Raw genomic sequence first — 16,400 nt, forward strand, 5'->3', positions numbered from 1 at the left:
GACACAATTTGAAATGTTACATTTTGTAGACGAGGAAGTTGTCTTTTTTTTTTTTTACCTACCGGTATTTATTTATTAGGGGTGCTAGAAAAAATCGATTCGGCAATATATCGCGATATTACTGTGCGCAATTCTCGAATTGATTCAATATGCGGCCGAATCGATTTTTAAACATCAATTTTTTATGGGAATATTCAACAAAACGTGTTACTTAGGGTTAGGATTAACACATTAAGCATGGAAGAATGTTATAATAATAGAACATTAAGCCCTAATATTTTATTTCAGTGCTGTTCAAACATGAAACAGACTGCAAACTGAATTTTCAGATAAATAAATACATTTTCATACAAATCTTACAGTGTACATGTTAAAGTTTACTGATTAGTATTTTCTAAATTTGAGTTTAAAAAAATCGCAATATCAATTTATAGATTCGGAACGGAATTAATCGGTATCGAATCAAATCGTGACCTATGAATCGAAAGGTACTAGGCAATTCACACTTGCGTGTTACTATAATGAATAAGTATACATTATTAGCATAACAGTCCAAAAATCTATGTTTCAATTATAACTAATTTTAATAATATGTCAAATCAAAACAGTAATACTGCTCGGTTGTAATTGTAAGATAAGAGAGCCTGTATAATAAGAAGCACTTGAGTGCTGGTCTTTTGAAACAGAATACCTCTGTGTGTCTCTGGTGGAGAGCATTGTACTCCTTCTTGAGTTCCGCTTCTCTCTCCTCAAATCTGCTGACTACATTTAAAAAAAGAAAGAATAAAGAAAGAAATTTATATAAAACACAGTGTATACGATTCAACAGTAAAGTGAAAAGAAAGGAAAGAAGTGTGAAAGTTAAACTCAATGTGGCTGAGTTGGCTGCTGCATTGAAAGTTTATGACCAGAAGGGGGCCATCCATCACATTGAATCTATCATATTCTCCAAGCTTATAATTGTTTGTTGTATTCATTACAAGTCTTACAAAACCTGTGCAATGAAATGTCGCACATAATTTTATGAAGATGTGGAGTTCATAGTAAACAAGTGAAATCTAAAGAAAAAAATAATCAACTCCTTAAAGGATACACCTGTTAGGAAACTGACTCTTTTTGTTAATATACATGGGTCTCTGGAATGTTTGCCCACCATTCAAGTGTGAAATCAATATGTAAGAGGTGGTGGCTTTGTGCAAGCGTTATTCATTTACAGTGGTCAACAGCACCTGACTGGATTGCTCGCCACTTTTTTAATAGTCATGTAGGGGTTGGAAAAGTTGCTGAATACAAAGTCGCTAAATTGACAACAGCAAGGAGCTGCTTGTCAACTGCCCGAGCTCTGCCCCAGTCGTCATGGTAATGAAAGCTGTTCTGTGCATTTGATTTGCGTACAACTGGACTGCCATCCAAAACGCTTTTTATTCAAATCAAAAGACCCTACAGACTAACAGTCTTTATAAATAAATCAAGTAGGTACCACAGTACCAGTTTTGAGTCAAATCAAATGAGTTATCTTCAGAGACACAGGAGCACTTTATCATTGAGCTAAGTGCAGTAAGTACAGTAATTCGAATTCCAAGATGAACTTATGCTTAAAATCAGACTCAGGTCCAACCATTAAAAAAACATTTGTGTACAGAAAATATTGAAAGCAATATGAAGTGGTGCTAAACATGCTGGCTGATGAAAAAGGATGGTTTAAATATGACCAATAAGCTTGTCAAGAAAATCCAACTAACCAGAAGAGAAAGACCCTTGATTTGTGAAATTACATAAGAGCCACTATGAAAGACTTCTGCTAAAGAGCTCTGATTAAACTGTGCTTCAACAGCATGCTGATTTAGTCCACACTTCTCCCAATAGAATATATGACAAGTGAAACTCCAAATGTGACACAAACACCAAAAGGAGAAGTGTCACGCTGCAATACGCAAAGCAAAATGATACTGCTGCGCCTTCTCAAAGTTTCCCTTCATATAAAACCGTGACGGTGCCTTGTTGGAACAAACACGCGGTCACGCGCTGTCAACAAGGCAGTCATGCACGCATCATGAGGGCTTTTTCTTGACGGTCTGGGAAGATGACCTCCCTGTTTGTGATGCTCTGAAACTTGTCCTGTCCTGTATTTCTAATTGGTCAGGCCTAGTCTCTGGCTCAGCTAATTTTGTTTGCCATCTTTTGAAATTGTGGCTAACCGAACAAATTAATTGACAATTAAGGTCAACTTCTAAATCAGTCTTTTGGTTCTGTCTATTGCTTAGTTTGCTTGTTTTTACCCAGAATGTTGTTACAGTTCATGCAGTTACTTTGTGTCCTAGTTGTGAAACCAATTTTTGCCAGTGTTGTTCATACAAGAACATTGACAACCGTCCATTGTCCCTCTGGCAAAATAGCCTTCAAACAGTCACAAGATTTGCTGTCAACGATTGAGCTTGTGTGTACCTCACACCTCTTCCAATATAATAGACTTACTTTGATCTGCATAGTTTCTCATTTTTAGCTCCAGCTGACGCGAGTGTGACTCCAGCATCGCCACTCGACTCTGGAGATCTTTCCTCTCGTTGTCCAAGGAGTCTTCATTAGCAATGTATCGCTGCAGATAAGGAAGAAAACAATAATCAGAGCACTGCATGTTTTTGGCATGTGAGAGTGCCCAGAGAAAACCCACGTTAGCCCAGGGTGAACATGCCAACACCAGACAGGAAAGCCGGCAGCAAGATTCAAACCCATAACCTTCAAACTGAGAGAGAGGTATGCAACTACATTGGATGGTTGTTCGCTTTTTATACATGGTGAGCAAGCACTAATTAAAACAAAAAATATACGGCAGGCAGCTTGTTACTTTCATATTGCTATATAAATTCACTCATTGGGACAGCAGTGTGCTACTGCTAGTTCAGTTCTGGTTATGGCTTTCACAGTCATGTTGCACAACCCCTGTGAAAAATAGGTGGGTAACCAGTACCACTCCATGAGAAAGTGTGAGCTTGTGTGTGCTTAGAAGTGAGAAAATGGGCCGCACAGCACTTGTCTTTTTTTAGCAATGTCATCTAACTTTTCGGCACAACAGGTGCCGGTTAGTTTGTCGAGAGACCCTGTGTTTGTTGAATTTAATATGAATTTGCAAGTTTGACTGTGTGCATTACAGAATCTTGATAAAATTCTTATCTGCAGCAACATTAAAAATAGGTACTTAGTAGAACATGAAGTTCGTGGACCTCAACCAAAGACAATTAACCCACCCATGTGTAAAGTAGTCTTGTAATAAAGCAAACATTTGTTTACTGGCTACAATATTAACAGTGCAGATGCTCATACATTGGCTTCTTGGTTAGGAAATACTGTGGAACATCAATTTAACCGACCTGGAGCCAATGGACTACGGATTTAACCAGCAGAAATTAGTGTCCAGTCCACTCAAAATGCCCCTACTGTACAGTGGCTCTCAAAGTCTGTTAGTTCCAGAATTGGCCGTAAAATTAAATAAATAAATACATACTTAAAATAACAAACATAACATTAAATCTCATTTTAATTATGTATTTTTGCATTTATTTATTTCAATATATTTTACATTTGTTCAATGAAATATTAACTCTGTTATTAATCAAATTCTTGAGTCAGGCCAAAACAACCACAGGGTGCCGTTTGTGTTTGTTGATAACTTAAATGTTATTGATGTATTTATTTAATTTTGGTATTCTTGGTCCTCCATAGTATGTGGCGGGCATGTTGACAGGGCCATGTCCCATCAAAGGCAATACATGGAGACATGCTGTACATGGCGGCCATTTTAGCACAAGCGACTGTCCCATTAAAGGTAATGGAAAGCATGGCCATTGGCTTAGCATTGCTGTATGCACGCAGCTACCTATTCATTCCAGCTGTGCGCTATAAGCACAGCCTCACCCCAACAGGCCCACAGCCAAAAGCAAGTTTAGTAGGTTTGGATTAAACATTTCTCAAACACCTTCATATTTATTTTGAATACTTTCCTGCTGTATTGGGCTTTTTTTTTTTGCTAAGAATAAAAGCACTTCAATTTAACAGAAGATCAGCTCTAATGGGCGGCCCCTTCCCAAAATGAGTCCATTAAAACAACGTTCCACTGTATTCACCTTCATCTGATCCATCCTCATAATGTCTGTTGTGCTACATATTGCAAGTTAATGAATCATGTGAATTCTATGTCTAAAACAAAAAAGTGAAGCACCATATTTTTCTTAAGATTGACATTCATTTCTAATAGTTTTCAAGTAACGAGGGGGCCAGGTATTGAATCTGGAAAGTTGTACTGGATAGACAAGACACTCATGGGAATGCAGTTCACGCATGTTGCTTGTAAACATGCAGTCTTGTGATGCAGGCTCCTATTCATATAAAGCTCTGACCCAGGGGAGGATGTCATCTGCAAACAGATGAGGATCAGCAGAGTACCTTGTCACAAGCAGCCTCTTTTTGTGAAAGTATCAGATTGTTGGCCTCCCCGACAGCATCTCCCAAAGGTGTTCTGGTCAACTGAGATGTTGCATGCTTCAGCTGACTACAAAGAATTAAAATCATAATCCAGCAAAAAAATAAAAGCAAGCAATATTTTGTTCTTAATTGTGAACCTTCTACTTGTTTGCATGTTTTGTCACTTTTATAAAGTGCACATAACATTCCTTTAATAAATCAGAAACTTAAGTAGAGTTGCTAGCGAGCATCTAAACTCATGCAGATACGCAGTACAGTGAACCTGCTATATCACTGCTATATCACTGCGCGCCTTAGTTTGTTCAGGGTTTTACAGCATTCAGGCAGGTCCACATTTCGAGTTGGACACATTTTGTGTTGTGCTGCAACATTCTGGGAAGCATTGACATCTACTGGATGTTGAACCAGCATAATTAAGAGCAAGCAGAAGAGGCAAGCCTGATAAAATGTAGTAAATCACTAATCCCACAGAGAAGAGAGAATATATGCCCATGAGTAATGTTGTGTGGTAAACTCCCGCTATTCATAGGGCAAATGGATGACAGAGAATGAGCCCTGCTGCAACTAGCTACAATCTGCCCCTCCAAAAGGTTCATAATTGCCTAAAGATGCCACATGGCTCAGCAAAGAAGACAGGTGAGCTGTGATTGGTCGTTACCTGAGCCCTGAGCAACTGCAATGTCATTTTCAGTTGACAGCAGTTGGCAAAATGGCCGCCCATGAGATGGATAAAAACGGCTGGATTTTGCTGCTTAACTCAGATTCCACAAATGCAATATTAATTAGAATACTGTGTTTAGACTAGTGGGGCACATACAACATACTGTATTATTGTAAAAATAATATTTTTGGGTTGACTTCCCCTTTTACAGCTGATGCCATGACATTGTCGCATGACTCGCATCACTGCTTTTCTACCCATGACTTCAGATTCAACATTTTAGCAGCATTTCACATAGCCAACTTTCGTGTCGCTGTCTTGGATTGATGAGATCAATTTCCACTCACTGCCCTGCATTCCCTAGCGACCAGTCTGCTCTCGGCTATGATGGGCTCCAGCTCGTCATAGCCATGAACAAGATAAGCAGCAAATAACTGAGGCATTTTTGTTTGACTTACAGAAAGTGCAAAAAATGAAGTACTTGTTTAGTTTACTCATCTGAGTGACTCACACGTTATTAAAAAAATAATAATAATAATAATTTTAATAAATCCACGCTCTAGTGATGTATTAGTGTTAATGTTTGCCTTTCAGAGTTTAAACAAATTACAAACATATATAGATGTTTATCATTCTAAAAATAGCAAAATTCTGCATATTACTCTCACCTTGCAACTCATCATATGACAACAAAAAAAGTAGGACTGCCCCTAAGACAACTCTTAGATGAATGGGTTTCCCCATTTACTGTCATGCACTCTTCCTCCCACATTGCATGAATAATGCTGCTTTTGTCCACACATGTGGCTTGAGCGCAAGTGCATGAATGCAACCAAACACACTGGGCACCACTGTATCGGCGCTCAATTGACAGGCCAAAATGAACTTGCTTTGTGTCTGCAAATGTCTTGGTTGCTGCTGGGGCATTCTGGGAAGACCCCAACAGGGCACACATCCTAAGAGAAGAAGTTTAGTCCTGTGAGTCCAGGGAAACTGCCTACTGGTAGCAAGGCTTAGATAAGCATTTCAAACAATGACTAACCCATGACAAAGTCGTGATTCTTGCAACAACCCACAAAAGCTGTGTCTGAAAAATGTCGCAGCCTGCTCATTTAAAAATAACAAATAAGTATAATATTATTAAAATGTGTTTCACTATGGTTTATAAAGTATATTACAACAGTACATAATACCAGGTATTCCAATTGGTGGTAAGTGAAGGCAAGGTACGTGAGATTTTAAAATGATTTTTAAAAGCAGCGTTAATGCAAAATCTTTTTAAAAATAATTACATTTTGTAAATATTTCAGGAAAATATACTTTCATCAAATTTTATATTCACTAGGCTATTTAATTGTATTGCCCTATACCTACACTCAGATGTCAAACGCCACCTAGCATCACCTGTCTATCATTTGAAAACTTTATTTAAAATTAAGAAGGGTGGACAGTTAATGGTGATAATTTTGATGTGCACAAATCTTTATTCATAATTAAATCAATTCACTTTTTTTAAGTTATGTTTTTATTTCACCCTTAAGAAGTTCAGAAATGAAAAATGTTTTTATTTCCATATAGTTTAAGAGAGCGCACCGATGAAGTTGCAAAGTTTAATAAATCCGACAATGATGGCACACAGCTCTATTTTAAGTATTTTTTTTTTTCAACCAAAAACACTTTGCGCTGGTTAGGGGGTACATGGCGGGGAAAAGAATACTTTACAGGGGGCACATCACTGCAAAAAGGTTGAGAACCACTGCATTACACTACAATACAGTACAGTCTTTCCAGATCCATTAAATCGGTTGTACTTTATTTAAAAATTATACGGTGTTCATCAGAGTAGAATAATTGTGCCATGAATTCAATTTCATAACTTAAATCACACATTTTTCACAGTAGTTATAGCCTTCTCAAATTGCACATAAGATCCCCTCTTTCATTTGCCTCACTACATCACATTGTTTTGATAGCTTGATTCCCTGAATCAAGTGAACTATAAGTTCATGAGCCACACAGTTAAATGCACCTAGAGCGGTACAGTTACAATTTCTACTGTGAAAATATTTGAGCATATTTGTTACTGCAGGGCATATCCAGTCATATCACAAGACCACAGACTGAACTGCAAACAGAAGCTAATCTGTGCTAAAGCACTTGGGAAAAGACATGGTGTGTCTTGCAAGAACCAAGTCATGAAAAGTGTACCTCATTATAGCAGTGCAATGTGTTCAGAATAACAGCAGTGTTAAACAAAAAAAGTGAGTAAAAAAAAAAGAAAGAGAAGAGAAGAATGAAGTCCAATCGTCTTGGGCTTGAATAACAGTTCACATGCATGTAGTTGGTGAGCTGAATATCTCTATCCCAATTTCCTTAGAATGAAACGCAGACTACACTCAGGAGGATTAGTCAACAGTCAATCACAGGACGATTAAGTGGGAACTGATCCAATGCCAGCCAAATGATAATCAGCTCTGTACAGGTAAAAAAAATTAAAAAAAATAAAATAAAAAATCCCTATTAGGGATACACCGAAAGCAACATTTTGGGCTGAAAGCAAAAATGAGGAAACCAATACCAAAAACCAAAACAAATGACCATAAAAACCTAATAATCAAACAAATTAATTAATTAATTAAAGATTGTTTTTTAATTCTCTCATTAAGGTCGCATTCATCAAAAGGCGCAAATGTCACAGTTGGTCAGTTCAAGCACAAAACGCCTCACCAACCTGTTTCTAAGGTTTCTAGTAATTAGGCTAGTATTTTCTCAAATTGGTCACATTAAGAAAATGCTTTTTTTTTCATGGTTCTACACCAGTTGTTTTTTTTTAACATGTTTTTTAAGTGAGAAAAGTCTCAGACTAAAACTCAAAATGCACTTTTAGGCAATTTAATGTCAACAATTTCTGCCAATTTTTTACAGCATCTCTAATCAATGAAGTTCCTTCCATTTCAATCATTGACAAGTTTGAAGTTGAACTGCATGCAAACCTCAACCAGAATTTTGCTTGCTTTTCTTTAGTTTCACAAAAGAGCTTCCAAACGTTTCCGTGAACCATCAGATTTAATCACAAATCAAAACAGTTAGGTGGGACCGAGGGAGTGGTAGTCTAAATATATCCAACTGCACAATCTGGAGCCCCTGAACCCATCAAAGCTGTCGTCAGTCTGTGCTGAATTACACTCCAGAACAATTATTTGTTTGTTTGTTTTCAGTGTGATATTAGAAACATGAACTGTGTCTGTGTGTATCATGTTAGCTATGATCCCTTGGTTCTGCATGTTCTGCACAAGTTGACCGTCTCTTGCAGTCAGCAGACACCACTGACTGGACAAAAGAAGTGAGGGAAGTCCTTGTTTTTCCCCTAAGTTATTTCCTGCCTTGCCTTTTCCTCCGCTATTGAGATAAAACTCTAGCTGGGGTTAGTCCTCTGGGCTTGGTGCAGTGACAAGAGGGATTTGGCTTGAATAATGTAAATGTTTAATGCTTAATGAGAAGATTAGTAATTGAGCTGTGCTGTTTGCCTCCTTGGATTTGGTCTAATGGTGGCAGCTGAGCTAATATTCATCACAACTCCTCTAAATGTGCAACAATAAAACAGCAAATCCTACGATAGTGCCACAACATTAACATTGCCAATTTTCACTAATTGGTGCTGTATATACGTACAGTAACAATAAAACGAAATAGGACTGTTACAGGCAATGCAAAAGTGGCTGTTTGGCATTTGTTTACCTCTACACGAGTTTGTGGGCAACCTCTTGTTTGTATTGTCAGATTTGTCAAAATTATTCGATTATTAAAAAGCTTTCATAATGGGTGACACTTTGGAAAATCAAACGTGTGTGCAGGCCAGACGTTTCCTTCAAATCAGATTCCAATCATGCAGTAACGTCAACTTGCTGTAACATGAAAAATCCCTTGTTTGCATATTCAGATTTATGTGTCATATCTAATCAGAGTATGATGCCATTTCTTTTTAGAGAGCACTCGGCTAAGCAAAAAAAAAACGCATTTGTGTTGAAAATGTTCATTTACCTGCTTGTAATTGTGGCACAAATGTAACAGTATACTGTACTGTCACATCTGTCCAAAGCACGCAGAATGCCGCAGTCTGGCTTTTCTTCCTGACTTTTTTTTTTTTAATCAAACATTTTACTGAACGCATTTTGTATTGATATTGATCACTTATCTATCGTGTTAGCTATTGATATTTAATTATCGCCCAGGCCTACCAAGAAGACACATTAAGTATGTGGGTGGTTCTCAGAAAACACGGTCTACCAATGGCTGCAAATGTTGACCCAGTTTGAGAGTGAATTTTTTGTTACCCTTTAAAATCAATCACCAGATTTGAGTGAATATTGCATATATAAACAACCTTATTGGGTTTTGAATTGTTGTTTGTGTTTTTTGGCCGCAGTTGTGTCGATGATATACGTTTTTATACCTGATCTGTTTGTCAATAAATATTTCAATCAAATGTGTGAATATATTTTGAGCAGTGAAAGATAGCCGTGCTGACTACTCAACTCAACTATTATTATATAGCACTTTAAAACAATCTCTGTTGCCAAAGTGCTGTACATGGTATAAAATTTGTCATACAAGGTAGTTAAAACAATAAATTATTAACATAAACACAGTAAACACCACAAAACACTAAAACTAGAGATGGACAATAGTATCAGTGGCCGATAATTATCAGCAATTATCGACCAATTTGACGACTTACAGATAAACCAGATAAAGAAATCGGCTGATAATAATAGACTTGTCGCGTTGGTCCATTTGTTGTGGTTGTGGCTCAAGTTGTGCCAACTTCTCAACTCCTCCCCTCTCCTATGGTAGTGTTGCATATTTGTGATGTCATAATGCATGCAACCTCATGGTCACAGAAGATGCATCATGATGACATGGCAGTCGCCAGTGTGGGCTTTCTTTACTGGGGCTGTGTCCGAATGTGCACCCTTGTCCCCTAGCCCCTCATTCACTACATAACCGCGCACTATATAGTGGCCTAATACGTAGTGCCCTCATTCTGTTTGGCAATTCGGACAGCCAGCTCACTACTTTCTCCTCGTCGCACATCACGTGACCAACATAATGATTCTCGTGCTTGCGCTGTCGCTCACGCCATGTTTTTTTTTCATACTCGCAATGTATTGTGATCTATATCAACCCATTTGAGTGAACATCGATGTTCACTACTTTTCAGAGTGTATTGTGGATAGGGCTGGGCAATAATTCAAATTAATTCGATACATCGTCATTTCAAAAATCGAATCGTTGAAAATTTACTAAATTGTGAAATAGAATTTTGTCTTCTGGATTATTATCAATTGTTCTTATGTTCTGTTACATTTAAATGTTTTTGTGAGTTGTAATTTTGCACATGTAGCAGAATGCTGGATGGGTGGTTTACAAGACATGTTTACAATAGCTACCAACTACTTAATTGTGGCATTTAAGAACAAACTATGAATGTTAAATTTAAAGGAACTACAGAAGACAGGAGGTCACACTGCCGTCTTGGCATTTAATTTTATCTATTTTTATTCACTCTCTTGTTCCATCTCCACATTAGAGTACATACAGCTTCAACTCTCTTCTGCCTTCACCCCCCACCCTCCTCCCCCCTCCGACCGTCGCGGTTCCAACACAGGCCAGCAGCCAACCAAGAACGAGCGTGAACCAGCCCACCAATCAGAAACGTGCATTGGCACAGCAACATTTGCCCTGAAGCTTGGCTGGAAGGAAAACATCTCCGGAATTCGGTGCACACATAAGACAAATTTAAGTGTGCATTCAAAGTGTAGTACCTGGGCTTTATGGGTGCCTGTCATGACAACACCAAACAAATGGAGATTTTAAAGGGAAATCACCACTGTAATGACGTTTGATCTATATGGTATAAATTGGTTGTTACTAGTGCTGGGTTAAAAAAAAAAATCAGACCAGCCAGAACTCGTCATACCACTTTGTACCTGAATGGCAAATGTCAGACCTCTCATTCTTAATCCAAAGTCTACGCCCAACCACGCGACACCTGAAACAGATTGGTCCTTGAGCTCACTTTTTCCATTGGTATCAAATCCATTGAGCATACATGAGGGTCATGACATAAACTCATTGGTGAATAAAATAATTGCACTTGTGATTAATGCATTTTGGTTTTACAATTGTGTGAGAGTTGCAAGTAATGCAAGTGTGTGCAACTTAATGTTGCATCATGAGCCCTGAAGTCGTCACATTTAACTTAATAGGTGACTTCATATACATAACAAAAGGCAATGTGGGTGCATAGTCAAGTATCAAGTGCTGATTGGCTGGGAAACAAAAAAACACAAGAAAGCACAGTGGGCCAACAAATTCTCTGTGTGCCTTTTGCTACCATGGCTTCTGGACAGCACCTGCACCTTGGCTTGGTGTATGTGTTAGAAATAAAGCAAATGTCACTGCAACACATTTGCACGACTGTAAGGAATTTACTTCAGTGGGAAAATCACAAGATCTCGCACCAGAACAGCAGTCAGCTGAGTCCATAATACAGTACCATGGGTTGAATTTGCACTGTAGTGAATTGTCTTTTCCCACTCTATAGCGCAAATAGCACAAGTTAAAGGACTTTTAGCTATTTGGTTACTGGACAATGTGGACATAAAGCTTGTCTCGTTTAAAAAAAAAAAATCTAACCACACGTTGCAGATACAAAACACTGTAAATACAACAAAGATTCTAAGTTACAAAATGAGACAGACTGTGAAGATTGATAGGCTGCAAGTAAAGGCGTGTCAATGTAGGTTTTTAAATGTGTACTAGACCAAGGAAAACCGCCCGTGAATTCTTAATTTGTTTATTGGTCAACAAGAGACTTGATGGCTAATAAATGCCATTAGAGACAAGACCGCAGTGGTATGAGTGGTGTACATTTAATTTTTCTCGGCATGGATGAGTGTGACAAACTTCATACAAAACATGGCCAGACTCCAATCCACCCAGAACTCACTGACTCTGTCACCAAGACCTTCATGTATCCCCTAATTACTTCTGACCTGGACTACTGCAGCATAGTCCTGTGTGAGGTCCTGGACACGTTCTATCATGTCCAGAACTCTGTTGCCAGACTGCCTCTGTCTAACTGCGCCACGCTACGTTGGTCTATGAAATTGCCGAAACTTTGTCTGGCCCAGCCCCTTGCACATTTGCGCAGTATCACGTGCCGGACTTGCCGCTGATCAGTGGGCACAAAAACAGGGCTCTACATTGCCACTATACAGTACTACATTGCTCCAAACATGTATGTTTATTTACAAGCAATTATATGAATTAACTTTACAGAGTTTTAAAGTAGCTTCTTTCTTTTTATCTTAACTAATTGGCTACAAAGTAGGAGGAAGTGATGAAAGTTCTCATTTGGCGAGCGTGCATACTGTAGACGGCAGAGGAGGAAGTGATCCGTCTTCATTCTGCAAATCAGCGGGCAGGATTCAGTCACGTGACTTTGCGGCGCCAACAGAAGTGTTTACAAGTTGAGAACATGGAATCAAAGTCTCGTTTTAGTGACTTAATTTACTAGAAACATAGCAAGACTTAAGTCCACGTCCCTAGCCTGGAAATTATTTGGTGTTGAGACCAAAGTACTGCGATTGGCTGGCAACCAGTTCAGGGTGTACCCCGACTACTGCCCGAAGCCAGATGTAATAGGCACCACGTGTAATGTGCAGGACAGCTTTGGAAATTGCGTGTCAAAAGGTAGCGGCTGCATTTGTCTTCATTACAATATATGCAGGATGCTGGCTCTCTCTCACAGCAGGGTTTTTCCTGTGTACAAAATTCAGAGGCAGCCACCTCCACTTAATTTGCTCACCAGCTCCAGCCTAAGCCACTGATATCGCTCAACACAGCACTTCAGCTGTGTTGATTGAGCTCAGCAGCAACGCATTTTAACTGCAGTTGCAATGTTGCGACATCATGGAGGCGCTATACAAACAGCAGTGCACTGGAAAGACCTGAAGCAACAAATGACGAAGAAACAGCAGTCTTTTTTCTTTTTCTTTTTAAACTTTAATGTACCGAAGAAGAAACAGATCATGGAACAACCGTGAACTATTTACAATTTAATATGTACTAGTGAATGAATTTTTAATGATTGTAGTTAAAAAATGGCAAAAATGAATGGCAACTTTGTATTCATATAATTTCTCATTTCTAGTACCTGATCATAAAATGGCTGCAGGAGGGCGGCCGATAATGGTATGAGTCACCACCGCGGGCACTGATACCTTAAAATAATACTGGTATTGGCACTGATACCGATAGCTGGTATCAGTAGTCACCCATCATAGTCAGGATGATACCACCTCTGCCTCATTTTGAGCCAGGAAAAACCCTGCATAGTATATTTGCTCCATCACCATCAAATCAACATATATAAAAAAAATAAAATAAATACCCCCATTCTGACTGCTGTCGTAAACAGGTTTGTCGTTGTGATTTCAGTAGTATTTGGCAGTGGTGCATCAGTACTTACTGCAGATTAAAATGTGATGATGTAAATGGGGGAATGTGAGGCATTGTAACAGCTTTGGGCACCAAATGGTGTAGTTAAATGCACTATATAAAAAGCAGTTGATTGACCATTTACCAGATCTGTTATTATGGAATAATAAGACATTTAATTGACAAAGATTCAGAAAAAAATTATGAAAACACCCTATAGAGCCTGGAAATAATAAAGCTTTCATTGTTAATTGTTGCCGTAGAATATGGTTTTAAAATGTTTTTCAGAAGATGTATTAAGCAAATTAAAATATAAACAAGAGCTGTTGTTCAAAAATGCTGTCTATAATTATTTTGTGAAGTGAGTGCAGATTGACAAGATTTATTTTGTATAATATCGTCAAAATATCGTTAAGAGTTTTGGGGAAAAACATCGAGATTTGTTTTGTGTGTGCCCATATCGCCCACCCCTACTTCCAATACGATGCCGATACTGCAGCCTAGAGAACTGTCCGATACCGATTTTGATCCGATACAATATCAGCAGGAATGATTAGTGATGTAACGATTCACTCAAGCACCGATGTGACTTTCAATATTCAGTCCCCGATTTTGATTCAATTCGATTTTTGGGGGGATTTTTTTTTTTTTTACAAAATGAATGACATTTTGTCCCTGTTAGTAACATTTCGCAACCTACAAAAAAATTATAATTCAAAATGAACTACCAAATAATTCGGACTATAAGTCACACTTTTTTTTCATAGTTTGGCTGGTCCTGCAACAGTTTTTTCTTCTTCTTTATGATGCATTTTTTTTATTAAAACTTTTTTTTACTTTATTGATATATCAAATTTGTAGCTTTTCCACTAAATGAAAGAAAGTACACAATTATGCATCCACATGTGTTTTTATGGCCAATTCTTAACTTATTTATTTTGTCTTTCAGTTAATGCAGTTTAATTACTTCCACGAGCATGTGCAGACATTGCAACGCGCTCTCAGCTACTATTCTTTTAAAACTAACAAAAACTAAACTAAAATGACGCATTTAAAATAATAATAATAATAGTAGATTGAATCCAGAAAAAAAAACGTTCTAATAACTAATTTAATAATCCAGAAGACAAAACTCGATTTCGTGATTTAGCAAATTCTAAACGATTCGAATGTATCGAATTAATTAGATTTACTCCCCAGCCCTACCGAAAATAAATAAAAACTAACTACTGTAACTACTGTATAATGAAAAATCCAAAATTGTGATTGGTGCAACAAGTTGCAAAACACTTAATTGAGTTCTGGTAACGTTACATTATTTTCCATAAATGATTGCCAAAACAGAATGTGCGGTTTAGAAAATGGACGGATGGATGGACTTTAATTTAGAGTGTAGTGCATAACTAGTATTAATTTCAACAGTTGAGTTGGATCATCTGCCTCTGTACTCTCTCTAACCCACATGCATCATGCGAATTGTGGTGAGAAATCGGATTGTGTGAGGCATAAACGCACCTCTTCAATGTGCTTCCTCAGCGACTTCTCTCGTTCGTACTGGGTGACAAGTTGCTCGTTGTCCTCCTTCAGCAGCTCGAGCTCCACTTCGTGTTCCTGGTTGACAGCGAACACTGAGTCCAAGTTCTCCAGCACGGCGACAACAAGCGGCATCAGTTCCTTCACCACGTCCTCGTCGTACTTTGCGATGAGCCGCTCGAACTCGCGGTATATGGAATTGGCAAGACCGGAGACCCGCTCGGACATCATGGTCGAGTTGCAGGAGTCGTCCTGGTAGAGGACGACGTCGTCCAAATCCATTTTCTTGTCGCCACTCGCACACTTCTTCCCCCGGCTAACGTGAGCGAGCTAGCCGCGAGCTTCGGGTTGGCGTCCGGAGGCTGTTCGCCCGGTTACTCTGGAAGCACTAGATCTTGTTTCTAAAGCATAGCTCAAATGTTCTGCGCTGTAACGTAGGAGAAATTGTGCGTCCTTAGCTTCTATAAATGTTGGCTTCTCCGAGCTTCTCTGCACAGTTGACTTGAAGAGCTTTGCTAGCCTTGTTGTTGTTGTTAGCAGTCCTGAAAAGACTTTACTTGGCTCCTGATTAGTTTCACTGTCCAACAGATGAGCTCCTGCTGCTGCATTTAGGAGCAGTCGGAAAGGCTAACCGAAGTTAACTCTGCCAAATTGTAAGAATATACAGTCAGAGTACGTGTACATCATGTTTGATTATGATTTAAAAAATAAAAATGCGAACATAAGCCTGTTTGACTATTTTGATTTAATTGTTGAGCGTTTATATTCAAGCTAAATTGTAACTTGAGTGCACCGAATGCGCATGGATGTGAATGCATTTAAATAGGATTAAAATGAGTAAATTTGTCAACTCGGTTATATGTTATCACTAACGAAAAACTTGAATTAGTTACCAAGGGTACTCTAAGTACAGCTACAGACCGCTTTGTGCCCAAGTTTGTCGAGTAAAAAGAGAAGTTTGAATTCCCGAGGATAATGAACACCTCACATGTTAGGGAAGGTCCGTTGCCGTGACGTCATTCAAACGCGGGATGGGAGGATGGAGTCAGAACTTGAAGTGCAGCTAATCCTCAAACATTGTGTAAACATTTCTGGATGATTTATGCCTCCACCCCATTGACTCACAGGCTTCACTTGTTTCTTCCTTCCGAAACTTTCACATTTATTTATTATTACTAGTAGTATTTCAAATGATTTTGTTCCCAATGTGATTTAAGACAAC

General features: G+C 38.5%; 1 protein-coding gene across 6 annotated transcripts in view; it reads right to left on the reverse strand.

Moving 5' to 3' along the window:
* The window catches only part of spag9b (sperm associated antigen 9b), a 41,041-nt gene extending 25,268 nt beyond the window's left edge, over positions 1–15,773 (reverse strand). For 2 of the 6 annotated variants that reach the window (XM_077550475.1, XM_077550474.1), the window contains exons 1-3: positions 15,161–15,773; positions 2,476–2,596; positions 692–762 (exon numbers count right to left, since the gene is read on the reverse strand). In XM_077550475.1, coding sequence (XP_077406601.1) covers positions 692–762; positions 2,476–2,596; positions 15,161–15,460 — 492 coding nt within the window. In that variant the 5' untranslated portion in view covers positions 15,461–15,773. The remainder of the gene's footprint in view (positions 1–691; positions 763–2,475; positions 2,597–15,160) is intronic. The other 4 variants (XM_077550478.1, XM_077550472.1, XM_077550476.1 and 1 more) reach the window with 2 other exon arrangements.
* Positions 15,774–16,400: the final 627 nt, after the last annotated feature.

Source organism: Vanacampus margaritifer, chromosome 18 (genome assembly GCF_051991255.1).
Source record: "Vanacampus margaritifer isolate UIUO_Vmar chromosome 18, RoL_Vmar_1.0, whole genome shotgun sequence".
NCBI classification, from domain to species: domain Eukaryota; kingdom Metazoa; phylum Chordata; class Actinopteri; order Syngnathiformes; family Syngnathidae; genus Vanacampus; species Vanacampus margaritifer.